Source organism: Gadus morhua, chromosome 3, assembly GCF_902167405.1.
Source record: "Gadus morhua chromosome 3, gadMor3.0, whole genome shotgun sequence".
Classification (NCBI taxonomy): domain Eukaryota; kingdom Metazoa; phylum Chordata; class Actinopteri; order Gadiformes; family Gadidae; genus Gadus; species Gadus morhua.
In genome coordinates, this window is record NC_044050.1 from 21398433 (window position 1) to 21419527 (window position 21095).

At 42.2% G+C, this 21095-nt stretch overlaps 1 protein-coding gene across 1 annotated transcript in view; it reads right to left on the reverse strand.

Annotated features, from left to right (window-relative positions):
- Positions 1–5337: 5337 nt before the first annotated feature.
- The window catches only part of LOC115540255 (complement C3), a 78468-nt gene continuing 62710 nt past the window's right edge, over positions 5338–21095 (reverse strand). Inside the window, exons 31-43 of the mRNA XM_030351401.1 lie at positions 20569–20646; positions 20113–20283; positions 19890–19952; positions 19539–19623; positions 17217–17265; positions 16971–17061; positions 16805–16894; positions 16613–16715; positions 16327–16425; positions 15869–15955; positions 15685–15768; positions 15399–15537; positions 5338–5539 (exon numbers count right to left, since the gene is read on the reverse strand). Of these exons, the coding sequence (XP_030207261.1) occupies positions 5398–5539; positions 15399–15537; positions 15685–15768; positions 15869–15955; positions 16327–16425; positions 16613–16715; positions 16805–16894; positions 16971–17061; positions 17217–17265; positions 19539–19623; positions 19890–19952; positions 20113–20283; positions 20569–20646 (1281 nt within the window). The 3' untranslated portion in view covers positions 5338–5397. The remainder of the gene's footprint in view (positions 5540–15398; positions 15538–15684; positions 15769–15868; positions 15956–16326; positions 16426–16612; positions 16716–16804; positions 16895–16970; positions 17062–17216; positions 17266–19538; positions 19624–19889; positions 19953–20112; positions 20284–20568; positions 20647–21095) is intronic.

The window sequence follows — 21095 nt, forward strand, 5'->3', positions numbered from 1 at the left end:
TGTGGTTCACGGCCGCGCACTGCCCGAAACGCCCGGATCAGGGCCTGGAGGTCCCGTTGTTCCTCTGGGGCCAGGTCCCCTCCAGCGCCAGGGCGAGGTGGACGACCACCTCCCCAGAACCCCAGCCATTGTGCCACTCAACAAGCCCGAACTGGGCAAGCTACGGCTCAAGCTGCGTTGCCCCGGAGAACTTCGGCCAATCCTTTATCGGCGTGCGCAGGCCAATCCCACTTCTGACACGTTGAAAAAAGCCCCTTTTGTCAACTGACAACCCCAATTTACAAGATCCCCCTAGAAAATGTTGTAACAAAAACTAAACTGTTGCAATACAACTGCACACCTTCATGTTATTAAAAGCAACCTATATTCACTTAGCGCATTGCAAGTAGATATTGCCATGTAGCACCGACTGCTATTGACATGAATGATCAATACATTTAACAGATAGTGATAATTATGGGTCCATGATTGTAGGTTACCACTTTGGATGCATTCAGAACCCTGTTGAGAAACATCAATAGGCTGTTACCTCCACAATGGCCTACAACCATAAAAAATCAACCTCGGTGCGAATACAATTTGTCGTCTTTTTCGTGAAAGGAAATGCATTGTGTGTGTGCAGTCCAGTTCAACTTAATGATTTGTACTTTAATTGTTTGAAAAAATTCTAAACTAACAATCAAGTTCAATGCAAAAGGACCCTACCACGCGAGTCGTTAGTCAGTGCTCTCTATCACAGCTAATTATATTAACGCCGTCGAGAGGCGATGTTTATATAATATCCTTTTGTGCCTATTATTTACTTGGCAAGAAAGAAATGCTTAAGAACGCCCTCTAATTGAATGTGAAGATGAAATTGAGGATGGCCGTCTGCAGCTAGACGCTTCTGAACCTGTTGGGGGGTAAAAAAATGTCCCTGGAACTTAATTTAGACCCTGGTTCCTGCCGTGGAAATGCATCGAGTTCATCCAAAGGTTCCTAGTTCCTTAGGAAATGGGTTACATTTATGGGTCCTCATGCCAAAAAATAACCTGGATTAAATTTTCATCTGAATGACACTTTAAGCAAAAATTGGGTTACACTACCCTTCGACCTGGCTCAGTGTTTTATACAAAGACTGTATTTATTCCTCAAAGAGGTGTACTGATGAATGAGCAAGCATTCTGTGTTATGTGTTTTTTATTAATTTGGCCTTAATAAGGTCTTGACAATATTATTGTAGTGAAACCGGCCAGACAATGGTGAAGTGTACTGATGTTTCCAAAGAGTTTATTAATGTACAGCCATTCGTTCCTTATTTTGTACATGAGTCCTTTCCTTTCTGGTACACCGTAAGAGCTGAGCACAGACAATTAAACAAAATGAGCTCTTAGAAACAAATAAACCATCTTAACCACTGAAATGACTTGGGGAAGGGAGGGAGTCCCCTCTGTATGGGGCCAACCTGTCCCTGTGGAGTGCAACCTTCTTTCTCTTTCCTGGCAGCTGGACCCGGTACACTACTTCACCCAGCCGCTCCAACACCTGACAAGGCCCCTCCGAATGACTGTCCAACTTGGTGCACCATCCCTTCTTCCTGTGGGGTCGGTACACCCACACCAGCTCTCCAGCTTGGAAGTGTCTTCCCTTCGACCTTATGTCGTAGTTCCTTTTTTGTTTCATGCCCGCTTTCTCCAGCTGGTCTCGGGCAAAGATATGGGCAGACTCCATCCGATCCTGGAGTCTCCTGGCGTACTCTCTCCAAAGAGGAACAGCAGGGGTGACAGGGGGCTTGCCAAAGGCCACCTCCACTGGCGTCCGTAGCTCCCGCCCCAACATGAGGAGGGCAGGCGTGCATGAGGTTGACTCCTGAACAGTGGACAGTTGCTTTCCCAGGGTCCTATTGAACCTCTCGACGAGGCCGTCGCTCTGGGGGTGCAGGGCTGTGGTCCGGGCCTTATGCATGCCTGTGCGCTCGCACATGGCGGCAAAGACCCGCGACTCAAAGTACCTCCCTTGGTCACTAAGGATGGTTTCTGCCACCCCAAACCTGCTGAACATGCCCTCTACCAGAGCGTCAACCACCGTCGCTGCCTCCTGATCTGGTATTGCGTACGCCTCAGGCCATTTTGTAAAATAGTCCATGGCGACCAAAACGTACCGGTTGCCTGCGTCCGTGCGGGGGAATGGGCCCATGACGTCCACAGCTACTCTTTCCATGGGAGCCCCCATCGCCTGTTGTTGTAGCTGTGCGCGGGACTGATCTGGGGGGCCCTTGTCGCAGAGGTTGCAGCGGTGGCAAAAGTCCTCTACGTCCCTTCCGACCCGCCCCCAGTAATACCCCTGCTATCAGCACAGCGTCTCTCTATGAACTGGGGACTATCACCTGCCACCTTTCTTCTCCCGTAGCAGGTTCCTTCCAGGCTCTCTGCAGCACTCAATCCCTCACTCTCAGCGCCTCAAACATAGTCCACATGCCTTTCGTTGCAGTGGAGCTCCCAGTCACCTCCTCCCAGGGTGGTCTCTGTCCTGCCTCAACCCACTGTCGCAACAGTTGTGTGACCATGTCCTGCTCCTGGCCCCCTCGTGCATGGGGCATGTCTGCTCCTCGATACGCAGCTCTCTCTCACGCGCTTCTCTCCGCTCACAGTACTGGCAACCTCCCAGTGCGCAGGGGCGGTGGGACAAGGCATCGGCGTTGGCCTGGCTGGCTCCTTTGTACCACCAGGAAGACATAGGACTGCAGCGAGCAACTTGGCCCTCTGGTTCTCTGAAGGACATCAGCCACTGCACTGCCGAATGATCTGTCCTGACAGTGAAGGGCCGGCCACACAGGTAGTACTTGAAGGGCTTTATCACCGCCACCATGGCGAGGAGCTCTCGGTGCGTGACGCAGTAGCGGTGCTCAGCCTTGTTGAAGGTTTTGCTGAAATACGCCACAACTCTCCTCCCCTCTGGCCCCGCCTGAGCCAGCACTGCACCTATGCCCATGTCGCTGGCATCCGTGTCGAGAGTAAACTGCAACCCGTCCCGGGGGGTGAGGACGGGGGCCTCAGTCAGTGCCTTCTGGAGGGAGTTGAAGGCTTGTTGGCCCTGTGGCGTCCAGGTGAAGTCCCTGTCCTTCTGCAGCAGGTGGTGCAGGGGGGCAGCTGTGCAGGAGAAACCTCGCACAAACTTCCCGTACTATGAGGCCAGGCCGAGGAAGCTCTTCAGCTGTCGTTGGTCAGTGGGTGTCGGCCAGTCTCTCACTGCATGCACTTTCTCCTCCAGTGTGCTGATGCCTTCTCCCCGCAGTCTGTAACCTAAGAACTCCACCTCCTTCCTCATGAAGCGGCACTTATTCGGGTGTAGACTACAAACATGATTAACTATGGTCAGGGATGTTCGTTAATGTCTAAACAGGGTCCAATAAATAGTGAACTTCATCACAGCCTCACCGAAGCGCCTACAGTGCTTAATGCAAACGCAACAAATCGCAACAAAAAACGCCTGCAGAAATTATCCGACACCCACTGGTTTCAGCATTATTCAAGTCTACAGTAGCCTATGTCTTCTGTCATTGATCAATATGAGGACATTTTAACCACGATGGTTGATTAAAATCAGAGGGAGACAGCAAGGGCAGCTCGAAAGCAACCTCCCACACAAGAGCAATGGAATCCTTTGATTTTATTATATGCCTTGTGACGTGGCGTTTGATTGGTTCATTTCTGCTGCGCATGCATTTTTGGAATTTTAAATTGCTGCAATAAATTATGTTGTTGTTGACTGCTAACATGTCTCTATCTTTGCTGTTTAAATCTAACAGTAGTCTATGAGTAATATATCAATATATTATATATCAGTTGTGAAATTGTGCCAGCTGGGCATTCCGTGGTATTGGATGTGTTTTAATATAACACATCCAATACACAGAATGTCCGCTGGTGACGCCACTGAGGCTATAGTAGGCTAACGATGCTCTTAGCATCCTACGAGTACTCCTGGAGTCCTCGTTAGCTACGAGCATTTCCACGACGTTCGTTACCAACGATGCTTTCAAGGAAACTGGGCCCAGGAGTACCAAAATAAAAGCATGGAATTGTAAAGTAGAATCAACAAATAAAAGCATACAGGCAGCGATAATCTGTTATTAAAACCCCTTTTTAAGAGTTACTCACAAACAATTATGTAAAAGAAAATGGATTTGGAGCAATTCGATTTTTCTTAGGATGGACTAACAAATCTCGAATCTAGAAGTCTCACATCACTCAGTGACCATTGGGTTTTCCCTGTCCGACAATATGTGTCTTGGTATTGCCTCCTTTTAAGTTAAAAAGAGCGTTAATGGGTAAAGGCAAACAATTAGATCTTGAAGGGTTTTCCCTTACAACATCCTAAAGAAACCCTTATGGTGATTTTATGCCACACACTCTTTTTTAAAGTAGAAATATTATAGACATAGTAAATGAGTTCCAGACATGTTTTTTAAGATGTTTGCTGGAAATAGCTTAAAGGAAAAAAAGATTGGACTGCCGCCGAGCTCCCCCCAGCCGGGGCTGCCGGACTGCCGCCGAGTTCCCCCCGCCGGAGCTGCCGGACTGCCGCAGAGTTCCCCCCGCCGGAGAGGCCGGACTGCCACTGAAGCTCCCCCGCCGGAGCTGCCGCCATCTTCGGCGGCAGTCCGGCACGTTGGATTTGTGAGTGACGTAATTGTGACGGCTGGAGTCTATGGATATTACAGGGAGCGGAGGAGAGTCTCAGGTGGTCGTAGAAGCCGCTCTGGATGAGAGTAAATGGCAGTGATTGAGTGACACTCTGCCGAATGTATTTTATAGAGAGAGAGAGAGAGGGAGAGAGAATGCCAGTATGAAACTGGCTTGGATCCACATTGCCTTTGTTGTAAAGCACAGGAGAAGTGTGATTATTTCACCATCTCGTTAACGTGGAAACTGTTCCCCAATGACTTGCTTTGCAAACGTGACATTAGACCGGTGAAATTTGGCTGTGCTTGTATTTTGGGAATTTGAAATTGCTGCAATACATTTTTTTGTTGACTTCCAACATTCTCTGTCTTTGCTGTTTAAATAAAAAAATTGTCTACGAGTAATATATCGGCGTAACCACAGTTTTTTTCTGGAGCCGGACTGTGCCTACTATGGAATACCATACTGGCGGCACCCTTGATTAGAATTTCCAATATTCAAAATTGACTGCAGCCTAATGCAGAACACAACATATTCTAGACCAAAGCAAGTTCTGAAATAATGCCTTAATTCACATCCAGATTCATAGAATGGTGAGATCGTATGTAATTCAATGTTTGCAGCTATAAATTGACCAGTAAAGGATTTTATAATGCACAAAATAAATGTCAAGAAGTCGCTAATTTACTTTATTAGAAGCAAATCACAAATTCGGTGGCTTTGGTATTTTTTTTTACATAGAACAGCCGATGAATGAGAATGTAAAAACGAGTTCCTCCATGCCGTCACAGGTAGATCCATACTTTGGATTCTGACATTCTAATGGTGTTGGCCAGTACTCTATCCATGACTGCTCCCCTAGCAAATACTCATACCTGTGTAAAAAGCAAAGGGAACAACACATTTGTCAACATTCATCACGTTATCAAACCCAACTTCCCATTACAAATGTATAATATCAAATGTTTCTCTCATGAAATGTTGAAAGAACAGTATTTTCATTTAGCCTTTCTTATGGAAGTAAATCTGTGCCATCGGATTTTGAAATTAAAAAGCCATTGAATTCAAAGCACTGAATCCTTATGCATTGAAATAACATATCTGGATTTTTTGCCTCTGAATCTAACTCTTACATTTATTTCAATAAATTACAAATACAATTACAATAATAATCGATCCTAGATGCTAGACGCGGTCAAGCGAGCGGGTGTAACAGAGAATTCTGCGACCCACTGAAAATTGTGAACCCAGGGGGCGCTGCTGCACATTTTCTGCAACAGGCACGAGTTTGCAACGTAGACAGGCATGAAGACGTTCACATGCACAAGCTTAAAACTGTACGTTTGTATCGTCATCGATCACTCGGATTGGGGGCATTCATTTTGTGACACTGGACGCACGTTAAGTGTCTGGAGCTAAACGATTGATATGCCTCTGTGGTGGCATAACAAGAGCGCAACAAGCGCGCAGAGCCAACACTATTCCGCATCGAGTGACATGAGGATGACAAATTAAAAACAGGTTGCTGTCTGGCGCTTCTTTCCGAGGCAGGCCATGCTTCCACTGGAACTACAAGCTGCTGCCGCTTCAGTTGCCCAATACTGTCGGCTCTTCGCTCTCATTCCACAGCAGGCAGCGAGCTTCAGATCGGCCCAGCATCACATCAAAAGTTGCCAAAGGGACCGCCCTTTGGCAATTTTGGGATCGCCCCAAATTGGTGCCCTAATAAATTGTGCTCCTTAACCCACTACATTACCCTTAAGCTGCATGTAAATCCAGCGAAGTCACTGCAATCACACACACACTCAACATACAGGCATTAGTTCATTGTTTATTTCATAGCCTACATAATAATTAACGTATGTATCAAGAAAGAAAGAACCAGCGAGTGACGCTCTTATTCCCGCTCTCCTTGCTTGACCGCAATCTAGCATCTAGGATGGATTGCTCTTCCTTGGGTCCCCGCATGTTAACACTGAATTTCATACATTGAATTTTGCAGGTGACGTTGGCATGTTGAATTTGAGGACGATGAAAATATTTAAGTAGAATTTTTCATAATTTAAAAATAAAGGTGAAAATTATATGTTGAAAAATTCAAAGAGTTAATTTAGCGACAAAAAATCCAGACGTTATTTCAATGCATAAATATTCAATGCTTTGAATTCAATGGCTTTTTATTTTCAAAATCCGATTGCACAGATTTACTTCCATATTTTCTTTTAAAAGACCCAGAAAGGCTGCTTTTAGGAGTTTACCACTGTCTGTGGAAGTGCTTAAAACCAGGAAAAGACATTCCACCATGGGTCCGAATGGTCCGCCAGTATTCACTGAATGTCGATTGCAAGATGTGCTAATTTGCATAAAGTAAACTGAAGTTCAACGATTGGTTGGGCAGAGCAGTACAGCTGACTCTTTAACTTGTTTGATTTGGTTATTGAAATGCACATGATTTATTTATTGAGCCAACTTTGATTGACTAAGAGAATTTGACTCGAATTATTAGTCCATTCAAATATTAGGGTACAGCTCCTACACCACTGGGGGTCATCCCTATGTTCCCCGGGTCCTATGTTCCCCCCCCCGGGTGCTATGTTCCCCGGGTCCTATGTTCCCCGGGTTCTATGTTCCCCGCTCGGGGAACATAGGACCCTTTTTTTAAAAAAAAGTCCTATGTTCCCCGTTTTTCCCAAAAAGGGTCCTATGTTCCCCTGTAGCCATACATACCGGGGAGCATAGGACCCTTTTTGGGAAAAGCGGGGAACATAGGACCCTTTTCCCAGAAAAGGGTCCTATGTTCCCCGCTTTGTTCCCCGCTATGTTCCCCGCAATCTATCAATCTTTAAAATATTTAAACTTTGACGCGACATTCGCGTGATGACAGCCAATAATTAATGAATGCAGATGCGCGTGTGTGCATCCATCTGTTTAAACCTGCGAACTAAACACACAACAATTCTGATAGAGATGGCGCCTCCCAAATATATATTTTTTGATGTATATATATCTGGAAAAAGAGGTGAAGGGGTTGCTGCTATATTAAAAAAAATATTTCAGGGGAAACGGATGTTATTTCCTGATCTTCCATCATTCGAATACCTTTGTGCTGTATTGAAGTGATCCCCCAGAGTTCTCCTATTAATAATTCACAGGCCACCCAGATACGGTATATCAATGAACATTCTAACATACTTTTTTAAAAAGGCCATCTCCTTGCTACCACCTCTCAATCCATGTTCTGCTGATGATCTTGTAGATAACTTTAATTTGAAAAATATGAAAGTTGTAGATGTCATTGCACCTTATAAAAAAAGATTTCCAGAAAGCAAAAGGCACCCCGGAGAAAAGCTGCTTCTGTAACAGCCCAGAAAAAAGAATGCAGGAAGGTTGCACGCATCTGGCATAAAACAAAACTTCGTATTCGTCATGACATATATAAAGAGAGCCTCTGTGCCTACATTTTAGAATTAAAAAGTGCCACCTGATCTCCATTCCACACAGAAATGCATTGAATTTGCAGCATTTTATACTGATAAAATTGAAGGCATCAGATGCTCAATCAATATCTCCACTTCAAATAAAATGCTGGTCTACCACCTTGTGCAGCTAAAGTAACGTGGCAATGATGAAATACTTTAATGTCATAGACTCAAACTCTTGTGGAAACAGTGACACAATTAAAGCCATCCACCTGTTGCCTTGATACTTTACCTTCCAAACCCTTTAAGAATGTTTTTGACTGCCTAGCAATAGACATATTGCGAATAGTTAAAGGGATACTTCACCCATTCAGAACCGGCGTTCTATCATATAAAATCGCTATTGTAATATAAAAAATATGTTTTTTTCCCTCAGTCTAACCGAGTCTTTCCTTGGCCCAGCTTTCCTGCTCTAATTTTCTCCCGAGATGACGTCAAATGATGCGTTGGATGTCATCTCTGGAGAACTTTGCTTACCTGCTAGAAGGGCCGAGGACTACAACCCACTGGTTCCGCAAATTTGGAACCCACCAATAAGGAATGAGGGGGGGCGGGAGCTCGCGTACGAGATACAAACCTAATGTCCGCCATGTTTCTACACCGGGAGAACAAATTTGCAATGTGAAACAGCCGAAGTGGATTTTGAAAATCTATTCCGGGATTTGGACATTCAGGGCTATTTCTACGAGCCAGAATGCAGCCAGGAAGAATTGACACCAATAGAGGAGGAGGCTGCTGCGGCGGGTGCAGCTGAACAAGCTTTGCCTACTGCCAGGGAGCCGGAGCGCGCCGGTTTGCTCTGTTCGCCCAGAGCCCCTGTGCTGCAGCGAATTTCAGCAATGCCAGTTTCTTCTAGAACAAATGGCTTAATCTGGCGAGGATGGGGCCAGTGGCACAAAAAGTGGGTATGCACTATATGCGGCGCATAGGGGCGCCGCACCAGAGGGGGCGCCAAAGCGATGGAAGTAAAATTATTTGAGTCTGCATTTTCTGTATTTAACAGCGTTAGTGTACATGATATGATGATCAATAACAGAGGAACGTCACTGATAAGGCGCCCCCCCCGCTCCTTCGCCTCCCTCCCCCCCTCGGCGCTCCAGTGGGCGCCCCCTCGACTACGCCCTGGAGGCGAGCGCCAGAGTGTCTTCATTTGAACCGTATTGTCATCTGATGACACGTACCTCAATATGGAGAGTCAGAGAAGAAAGCCCTCGGGGTCACAAAATAGAAAAAGAAAGATTGGGAAGGTTGTTTTTATGTCAGTGTATCAAGAGGAGGCTTGTAAATATACAGGTTAGCTAAATCTACTACTAGTAAAACAACAGGTTACTGTTGTCTTGCAACTGTGTACTGATCAGAATGGAGCCTACAATCTAACGGATCATAACAAGAAAAATAAAGTTGTTTTTTTTTTACTTCAATCTCTATGCAAGTCTTTGTTTTATGTCATTGACCCAGTAAAAACGGAGTTATAAAGTTGATACTTTATAACTCTGTTAATTATCCAAAAGTTAATAAATTAATAATCCCAAAAAAAAAGAAAAGATTATTATCGTATCTGAATCGAGACTGAATCGTTCTACACAGTATTACGATGGATCGAAGAATCGATTATTTTTCCCAACCCTATTGGTTACTGTACTCCAACAGTTCTAACAGAGTCTATTGTTTTGCATGCAAGCTTTTTGGTGAAGCTAGAGTTGCTGACACGCGCCTTGTGGTGGGGTATAATAACTGGCAGTGTCTTTCAAAGATACTGAAGCACCATGAAACAAGTGGTGACCACATAAATGCTTATCTGATGTGGAAACAATTGGCATCCCGCTTATGCCTAGGTAAAACTATTGGTAGCGAATTGCAGAGAGCCTGTTGAGTCGAGTGATCGACTGCATACTCTTCCTTGCAGAAAGAAACCTGCCACTGAGGGGGACTGTGAAGATGTGAACGGCATCTTCACTGTGTTAACATGTTTTAAAAGATTCACGTGTTCCTGTCCGGCTGTTAGCCCTGTAATAGGCTGCAGCTGTGGCAAATAGATTAATTGAGCCACACCCTTTCTGGTGCTCCAGAGTTCTAGACTGGAGAGGGCTTGAGTTGTGCAAGTGACTCAACTGTTGTGGTATTGATTTTAGGTAAAAATATGTTTTTACCAACAACATTGCGCGTTGAGGAAACTCTTTTTCACAGGGACAAAATGCACAGTTAGGAAATCCTAGAAATGGAAACTTTCTGGGTATCCTTGATCTCTTATAGCACGGTATGATGTTACACTGGCAGAGCATCTTAGAAAGGCTGCCTCTAAAAAAAACACCGGATATCTGTCCTGGTGCACTCAAAATGAATTTTTGGATTCAATATCAGGGTGTGTTTTAGGTCAAATTTGTGCCCAGATCAAAGAGGGGGGGGGCGCCTTCTATGTGTCTGCATACCCCCCAGAAAGTAGGCAGTTGCGCCCCTGGATGGGGCCATGTGTGTTACCTCTCACCCAGGCTTTACGCCTCATCTGAACGGTTGGGTATTGGATACATATTTCCGGACCCAGAAAGGGAACTGGAAACGCCAGCCACAGCCAGCCGGGAGAAACAGACGTCTGAGCATAGAGTAAGTGTTTGTTTTTTTACTAACACATTGGCTTCAATAGTTTTGAGTCCCGGGGAACATGACCATGTAGTTATGCGAAAGTAGCCGATCCTTTTGGCAGTGCATAGGCTACTTTATGTTAGCTTGCAGTCTGTGTAATGCTGTATAGCTCAAGGCATAATTTCTATTTTGCTTTGCTAATGTTGTCCTCTTTCTTTCTTAGACAGTATCAGCTTCCTGTGTTGTCGAGGCCATCAGAGCTAATTACCAAGCACAAGATGGGCAGTACCGTAGCTACCAGGAGACAGATGCTCAAGATGAGCTGTGGCTATTTTGACTATTTTTGTAAATAGTTCACATTTCTTCATGAATAAAAATTCAAATTCATGTTGATTGTTGTGGTCTGTTTACTAACCCACGTGCTGTTATACTAAAGTAGGGCTACTGTACAAGATAAACACTTATTTCAACTGGGGAGAAAAGGTTGAGTACAAATACTTGATAAGCTGAGCTACTGTAATTAGCAAATGTTTTTATTCTGTACAGTAATATACAAATGATGCGTTTGGAAAAAAGAGGGCAGAAGTCTAAAATAGTCAACGTATCACGGTGAAGTGTTGGCACGAAGTTTGCTCGCGCTACCACTCGCGCTAGGACCATGGGTCCTTCCCCCTCCAAACGGAAATAGATGGGGGGTGCAGCGGGCGCAATGCACTGTGGTAGTTTGAGGATTTCCTACTTTTGAGCCAGAGAGACACTTTTTGCCTTTTCTCAGGCTAGGATAAACCGATTGCACATTTATAATACATAGAATTATTTACTTCATCTACCCTTCATATCTCCACTGGTGAGGTATCCCTTTAACAACTCTCTCCAATCAGGCAATCTCCCAAAAGCCTTGAAAACGGCAGTTATTAAATCCCTTTTAGAAAAGCGGAGCCTAAATGCCTCTATTATTAACAACTACAGACCACTATCAAATCTACCCTTCAGAAGAAAAATCATTGAGAAAGTTGTCCTTCAGCAACTTAATCACTTCGTTGCATCAACTGATTGCTATGATGCCTTCAAATCAGGATTTCGACCCCTTCACAGCACTGAGACCACCCTAATTAAATAAAAATAAAATCAAAGCCAGAATTCTAGGGGTTATCATGGATTTAGATTAACCTTTCGACAGTCACATCAAATCAGTTACAAAATCTGCATATTATCATTTTAAAATTAAATTTAGCAAGGTCCACACCACAAAGTTTCGCTGCGAATATTTCTGTTCGCTTTGGTCGCTCAAGTCGCTCATGACGTACAATTCAATTATGCAGACGCATTTAAAGGAGCCATCTGCTTTTAGTACAGACAGCCATATCAAAGAGTTAACTCCCATACACTTTGGCCATATTGCCGAGACGGTTTTGCTTGTTGGATAAAGTGCTTCGACAACAGTGATTCCCCCCAATATAAAAAAACTCCTAAAATGTAGGCTAATTACACCCGAGAACAAAAAACCCTGCGTGCTGTAGTAGGCTAGTTCAAATATGTTTCACTGATCTCCATCTGCACTCATTCGTCGCACTCAAAACAAATAGACATCGGCGCACATGGCTAATTTGCATACGTGCACAGGACTGGTTGGCTCCGCAAAGCAAATAATGGAACATATCTATCTATCTATCAACGCGTGTCTGTGTGGTCTTGTAGGCTACTGTCCTGTGTGGGCCGAACCACCTAAATGGATTCCCGACGATTTGTGTCGTTTGGTATTAATAAAGACTTGACTAGGCTATCTATCTATCTAGACTATTTAATTAAGAATTATTCACCTCAGGCTGCGTGAATAGTGGGGAATAGAGGGATAAAAGACAAGAGATATATTGTCATTTATCCCTCGTCTTGTCGATTAGTTTGTTTATGTGACGATTTCAAAAACTTTTTGGGTTTTGTTTAAAGCATGCTACACGCGATTGGTTGGTTAGATTGGTGGCATGGAAAGCAAATGAAAATGATTCCCGCCTAAATACGAACGTTCTAGATGTATAAATACTCCCGCTTATCATCACTTGGTATCCAAACCACTATGGCGTTTCGATCTCTGAACTGAAAAAGGGTTGGGTCGTACAACACCGGGTGCCCAGTTACAGCCGCGATTAATACTTCAGCCGACATTTTGTTCAGTAAGTGAATAAAGGTAGGTAGGAACCAAAGTGCCTGCCGGTGTTCCCTGGGATCCACGCAAGCGAAGAGCGTCTACATTCCGATTGGCTGTCAGTGCTTGGCCGCTGAAGCGCGTCTACATTCCGATTGGCTGTCAGTGTTTGGCCGCTGAAGCGTGTCATAGTCATTTGCATAAAGTTAAAACGTTTTCAACTTTTTTTTGACGCTCTGGTCGCTCAACTTTGGCCGCTGGTAGCGTTGGTCGCTTTGGTCGCTCTTGCCCATAGAAAGTGAATGACTTCCGGCGATTTGGTCGCTCAATTCGCTTCTGGTGTGGACGTACAGAGGGCTCATGTCCACCATAGACTTACAAAAACGTGTACATGCCTTTATCACTAGTAAGCTTGATTACTGCAATGGTCTCCTGACAGCAAGCAGGATTTAGTTACTATGCAATAATTAGCTGAATAAACTCCCAGAGGATCTATAACTCGGACCAATTTTAAAACAAGACTGCATACTTTTATGTTTGCTTTAGCTTTCTGCTAAATCTTAAATTCATTTCACTTTCCTTTTTAACCCTGCCATTTATTTATATTTTACCAGAGATATACATGATCTGCTACCAGAGAGAAAGGATAAGGGTTTGAGACCCGAGTTCTGTCAGGGTTAGAGTCCTAGAATCCGGGTTGGAGTCTCAGAGAAAGCACCAAGTTCCTTTAGGTCGGGTTGGAGTCCCAGAGAAAGGACCAAGTTCCTTTAGGACGGGTTGGAGTCTCAGAGAAAGGACCAAGTTCCTTTAGGTTGGGTTGGAATCCCAGAGAAAAGACCAAGGGCCCTATCTTGCATCCGGCGCAAGTGACATAGTCACTGGCGCATGTGTCGTTGCTAGTTTACAACTGGCGCAGAGCGTTCTTTTCCCACCACCGCCACTCGCCGGTAAATTAGGGATTGATCATGCGCCCCAAGGGGCGGTTCGGCGGAAGGAGGAGGCGTGTTCTGGCGCAAACGGTATTTTGCCGTTTCTTAATACCATTGCGCTACTGACCAGGAAATACCTGGTTTAAAGTCAGTGGCGCGTTGTTCAGATGCTATTTTAAGGGCGCATGCATACATGCGCATGCGATGCATACGGATTGCTTGTGCACCTCGCGCATACACTTTGCTTCTCCCATCTACCTAGCCGCACATTCTTGGTAAATTATTTGGGAAAGAACAGCTGATGCAGCGGTAATAAGTTGTACTTTTAAATCAATGCATCTGCAAACACCGTACAGCAAACACATATTTTCTTGACAGAGACATCGTGTAGGCCTACATGCCCATAACTTTTAGGATTGATGAGTATTTGATCGTGAAAAACATTGTTTTACCGCGAGTGAGTGTAAAGAATGAATGAATGCGCGCGTGTGTGCTCTGTTTAAACACACGCAAACTAAACACGTAACGCATAATACAATCAATGGCAATGTCTATTACCGCGGGGACACATGCATATTAGGATAGCATACAATACTGATAAGAAACAATGTTTATAATGTATTGCGTGTATCATTAAATAGAACCACAGTTACCGCATATCACATGTTATATCATATATGTTTTCTTTGCCGAAATTTATTTGAGGACTCAGTATTTCTGAAGTTGTGGAAGAAAACCCCTTATCCCATGTGTGAATTAGGCCATATTATTTGGCAATAAACTGAGCCATTTGCAGTTTGAAATTCATGAGCATTTGTCTCATCGGAGACTGCAGACGCGCTGTCAAAATATCAACTCGTCCGATTCAAATGCGCTCATGGCTCTTAAAGGGGATGGGAGCTGGCACTCTCATTGGTTTGTTGGACGTTACGCCCAAACCACACCTACGGGTAACTAGGCTGCTTCAGACCAACCCTTTTGACACTTGCGCCGCGACGCAAGTGTCATTTATCCGCCTGTAAAATAGCGATAGCGCCGTAGAACCGCCCACAAAGCTACTTGCGCTTTGCGCTTCCCACTTGCGTTTCAGACCGTTTAAATAGGGCCCCAAGTTCCTTTAGATCGGGTTGGAGTCCTGACGTGAGTACCAGGGACATGAACTTTGAAGGGTTTGAGACCAGAGTTCTGTCTTGGTTAGAGTCGTAGAATCCGGGTTGGAGTCCCAGAGAAAGGAACAAATTCCTTTTTGTGAGAGAGACTGTTGATCTGATCTTAAATATATTACACTTTCGTAATGCTTTTTTAACTTTACCTTTATTTTCTATCTATTTTACTCTCTTTTTTTTGCATATGTTTTCTTTTACTTATTTAATATTTTATTTTATTGCATGACAATGTTTATATGTGAAGCACTTTGAGCCTGCCTCCTGTATGAAAAGTGATACATAAATAAAGTTGCCTTGTCATGCCTTGCCTTAACACATTTCTCAAAATCTTTAATGCTAACGGATGAATGTCACATTAATGTTGATGTTGTTGAAGGGTCGGTACAATGAATGGAATTCATTGTACAATTCAAAATGTATTATCACAATAAACTTACTGATTTCGACCAACTTTCTGTGCATTTTTTACTGTGCCCATGATGAGATAGCTCGCATTTGTTTTCAGATTCAAAGTCTCTCGGCAGTGGGAGTAACCAATGAAGGTGCGTAGTTTCCCACTTGGCTCTTTATCAGATCCTGTTTATTAATATGCAAAACAGAAGCAGCATTGTTATCATATGAATTGTGAGATTTAGAGCCAATGTATATTTTGTGAATCACATGGAAAGCAGATATATTCTATCCATTGAACGAGCTTGAAGTTCAAAGCATACAAACGCTTACCTTCCTTGATCACCTGATTTATCCTCATCATATAAACATCAGTGGAGTTGTGGTCTACATAGCTTTCCATCGTAACTTTATACACTAAGGACAGAGGGCACACGATTATCCTCTTTCCAGGCCAGCAGCCCAACTATGGATTCTGACTCTCTCGCTCACTCTCCAAACTGAAACACACACTCACCATAATCTATTTTCACTTCAGCATCACAGGCCTTATCATGTCGTTCAAAATTGTCAATTTTATCCTTCTTTTGCATGCTGCATTCCTCTGGAAATACAAAAATTACAGCTTGTAGGTGAAATAATATGGAACAATGTGTTTGGGTGCTCTTCTATCTATTTATACCAATGTTTTTTAACATTGTGAATACAAATATATATCTATATCACGTCCAGTCATTTTACTCTCATTGATCAGTTGATTTTGGACCACAATTAATGAAATACCTTAATTTTGTTGTTTTTATCGTTTATATTCATGTTAAGACCTGCACTATGTTACGGTTCTACTGCAGCTGTTTACTCCATTGAAACATTTCTGAACTACAAAGTTTCTCAAGAATAAACAACCCCAATCGACAATTCAAACTTTATGGGTTGTTTTCTCTGAAAGTTGTTTTCAAATTTCATATTGTTTACCTTCGGCACACTTGCATACTTCAGGTTGATTATCTCGACAGATTTGTAGTACTTTTCCTTGATCTCTTTGTGGGTGGTAAAATCTCCTGCATTGTTTCGCTGCAATGACAGAAAATGGGAGAGATTTGATATGCAGTTAAGCGCATTTGTGTTTTTTGATATTTAAAAAACAATACTGTAAACATGAAAAACAAAGGAACATCAGCCTTAGATCCAAAAATGTAAAAAAGATACACACACTATGCATGTGTGTAAAAAATTTGCAATACAATTTTTTGGTACTCACGATTATAGTACTCATAGATAGATACAGTTGCTGGTTGTAAGACACCAACTTTGAACATCGGGATGATCTTGAAAGCCACTTCATCTGCCATTGTGTGAGACACCTGAAGAGAACAGAAAGGTTGTTACTGTAGTTGTGGAGATGAGAGATAATGTGGTTGTATGCAAAATGGGGAAAGTAAAGTGATTTTACCTTTTCCAGGTAAATGATTAGGGAGCCTCTTTCTGACAGCACTTTGTTCATTTCATACTTTGCAATGGTTCTGTCCTTTGCTTTGTGCAACTACATGCATACAAACATGTTAATGCAATGCATTCAAAGGTCTTGCTATCGTTTAAGAAATACCAAAATGTCTCACTTTGTTGAGATCCTCTCGATCAGGGATGTAACCAGAAAGCAAACCAATATCCAAGATGGTCATGTCTGCATCTTCTTCCGTATCCTTATACCTGCAAGAGTAAAGTAGAGGATATTCCAGAATATACAGTATATATTTGAGGGTTTCAATCCTGTGATCTGAATGTTTATAATAAAAGTTCAAGCCAGCCATCTTGGTATTACCTTTGAAAATTAAATAAATCAACAAATCATGTAGTCTACTTACAAGATCTCTATTATAAGCTTGTATGTAACTCCATACTCAGCTATTCGGTCTAGAAGACAAGCAGAGATGAATAGAACATTAATAATGGTTATTGTGAACTGCCAAATTATTCATGTGTCTATTAAACAGTACCACACATATAACTGGTTCAGGAAATACAAAAAATAAATTTAAACCCAAATAATATACTTTAACATAAGAAAGGACTGGGACAAGTTTCTGGGACTGGCTCGAATACATAATTTCAAGCTTTCAATATTCGTTACATTTCCAAACGAATATCCGAATACTTGGTGAACAAATGTTTATAGTAAATTTACAGTGCGTGTCTTTCACTGCCAGTAACATAGCTGACGTAGACCAATGCTGCGGAATCAAGTTTTTATCAAATTATCGTTATTTTCCTTTTCATTTCTAAAGTGGTGAAATAAAAAATAAAAAAAGCAAACCAACAATATCAAGTCAGTTATTCCGATCTACTAATCATTCAGAGAGAGACCGACTTGGTTACGGCAGAGCTTCAATGCAGCCTAAAAGTTTTCTCAACACGCAAGGGTTCCAAAGAATGAGAGTAGGCTTACTTCCAATTATCGCAAAGAAAATTGGTGGTTTTAACATTGTGCAAAGTTTCAAATAAATTTCATGGCAAGACTAGTGCTATTTACCCGTAAATAAATCACACAGGCGCTATTTCTGGGGGAAAGATTGCAGAAGAGGAAACACATTACCAAGATGTTATCATTAGTAGGTAGATCATTTTGGTGTGTTCTGTACTCATTAAGAACATTGAGATAGCTGTTGAGATAGTACGCCCGAAGACTGGGGAGGGGAAACGGCTTGCTAATCCTCACGCTGGACGGCAGTTATCAAAGTGCTATCGGAATATTATAATAATCTTTGAAAATATAAAACTAATGAATGACAATTCGGTCAACCCATATTTGGCTGTTCTGATGATGGCCGCCTCAACTGAAGCGTTCACGTGTTCTTGGACGTCTAGCAACCTTACATATATATTTTATCACTGGGATATTCAGACGACATGTAACCTAGCCCTATACCTGCAGTTCTGAAATATTCAAATTCAAATACCTACCTAATATAATGAATACCCAGTGGCGGTCTCTACAAAGAGGAATAGGCCGCGGCCGCTTTGGGCCCCCATACTAGGGGGGCTCCAACCAACCTTAAAAAATAAATAAAATATCATGTGTTTTTCTTTTCTTTTTGTAAATACCAAGCCCCAACACAGAGAGTTCTTCCAGCATCCAATGTGGAAGTGACAAACATTGCAGTAGCACCGGGTGGCCACTTTGAGGTGGTACCAAAAGTGAGCAATTCTTCGTTGACTCACTTGCTAAACAGGCCGATTTCACAGTCTTATTAAACCTATTTACAGCCTGGTCCAAAAGCACATTCTAGTCAGTATGTTTAGTTCATATCTCCATGACAACACTGAGGGGGGTGAATTTTTTTTTAGCAGGCTAGTTTTTATTTTATTGGAGGTTAAAATGTTACGCAGCCTCTTGAGTGACAGCTAGCCGCTGACCCTCACCTTGACTCGGAGGCTAGTTTTCAGGATTAGCATGCTATCTCCGTCATCTTGACCTCGACTGCGTTCATTCATATTGTTCATTCCGGTGCCAAGATGCCTTGCTCTGCAGTCAACTATACCAAACGATCGTTTAAAAATGAATGAGCTACGAGCTAATTCGGTGTACGTCACCTAGATGGGCGTAAATGCGAAAATACAATTAATTGTTAGGAAAAGGGTTAGGAAATAAAGTTAACAAAGCGGCTCAAATAATAGAAAAAAGCTAAAAGACTCCGGTAAGTATTTGGCAACGCTGCCAAAGATGACATACTTTTTTACGGCTGCTGCTGAAACATGCCACTACAGCAGCAGCTTGCTGTGAAGTGGCGCTAGGTGAAGACCTGTGAGAAGACTTCAATAAGTCGGACTTTGTGTCAGAAGCGTGTGATGTGGAGAACAATCTATTCTCCCTCTCTCTCCCTCTCTCTGTACATTTTTTTTCTCTGTTCTCTTGTAAAGATCGGATGAGATTGGCCCCATACAAATCTTTGCCTTGGTCCCCCAATTTGCTAAATCCGCCACTGTGAATACCCAAATATTCAGGATCAGTCCTGCAAGTTTACCAAAACAAAAACGTTTATGTAAAGACATTAAAGCCCCTTACACGCATAGAAGGTTCCTGAACATTTCATGCATTAAGATTAAGTCATGTGTGAATGGGGAATAGAAGAGAGATAGAAGATATAAGTTGGCAGTAGGTTGATTCGAGGTAGAAATTGGATGTTTACCTTCTCTAAGCTCCACATTGAGGTCAAATCTCTCACAGTTCAAAGTTTTGTAGGATGAAGTCCGTTCATAATACATTGACATTACCTGAATACACACACACACAATCACACAAATATATATTTGACTTGTCTTTTATATAAATATACTGTATATTTATTTCAATATTTGTATGTAATTTAAAACAATATAGCGATGCTAAAATATTTATAATTATTCCCATTATTATTTCAACCATGCAGGATTTAAAATGTATTAATCAGTCATCTAACCCCCATAATACATACCTAATTGCAATACAATTATATACAAATAGGAAAAAATATTCAAGCAAATATTGACAAAATTCTCACTGATACTGTAGCTTTGCCTGTCCCTTCGGCAGTCACTTGCACTTCCTGGTTAATGCCCCCAAACTGTTGACAATCAGAGATATATAAATATAAAAAAAATCAATTCAAAACCGACAATCTATAATGTTTCCGCCTTTTGTTATACTATTTCAATATCATAGGAATGGCTTATGGATAAATAGCCATTGTAAAGTGAATAAAGCTTTTGTTTGTTTATACCTACCCTAGTAGTTCTAGTCTGAAAGGCATGTTCCTTATTGACTTTGAAAGTCTTTGGATCATAGCGGCCTAGAATAGTTGATACTTGAATCTGTACATCCATATCATCGGCATCATCGTTCTTCTCAGCATTCACCCAATACTCTGCAAGTGCCTGATACACAATGGTTGTAGACTGGACATAAGAGAAAAAAGGAACAAATTAATTATAAAGTATTACTTTTCATTATTACTCTCACTCTTCACATTGATATGAGATAGCCAATATGAGTATAACAAATAAAACATGTTGTTTTCCCATCAAAAATAATTTCTAAGACAGTAAAATCCAAATTGGGACACTTGAAAAATGAAACACAAAACAGACAGATGCTTATAGCAGAAAATAAAAAGTAGATGAAAAAGCTTAAGAAGAGTGAGTGACAGAGTGAAATGTAAGATTTAGATGAATGCATTTCACCTGAGTGGATTCATAGCCTCCGCCCACCATAGTCTGAGTATTAAGCCATTGGACAATTTTGGCAGCATCCTCAAAATCCTTCAATCAGATAAAAGAAAACAGAATGGATTCTAGTGGCAAACAGCATTGTTAATAAAATAACTGCATAGCTGGAAGAATAATGTGAATTTAGAGTAAACGTCAACTGGAATTCCTAACCCTTACTGTTCCATTTGCAATCTCACTGAAGAACATTTACGTTTGGTAAATTATACAAATCCTTATGTTGTATGCATGTATGTAAATACATATTTATACTTGTGTGTGATGTTGTTGCGCTAGATTGTAAGCAGTGATTCTTATTTTGATCTACACTACTAGGTCTCCTATTTTGAAGGAGCAGAGTGGCCAAGCTAACTGGTTTATTTCTGTTGGTAACTGGTAAGTTGGTACATTTCCGAAGTCCTTATAAAGTTAATAGGATTCGTACATCACATTTCAAAGCTGATATTTCGTGTTAGGAATCAAAATTAGGAATGGACTATTCC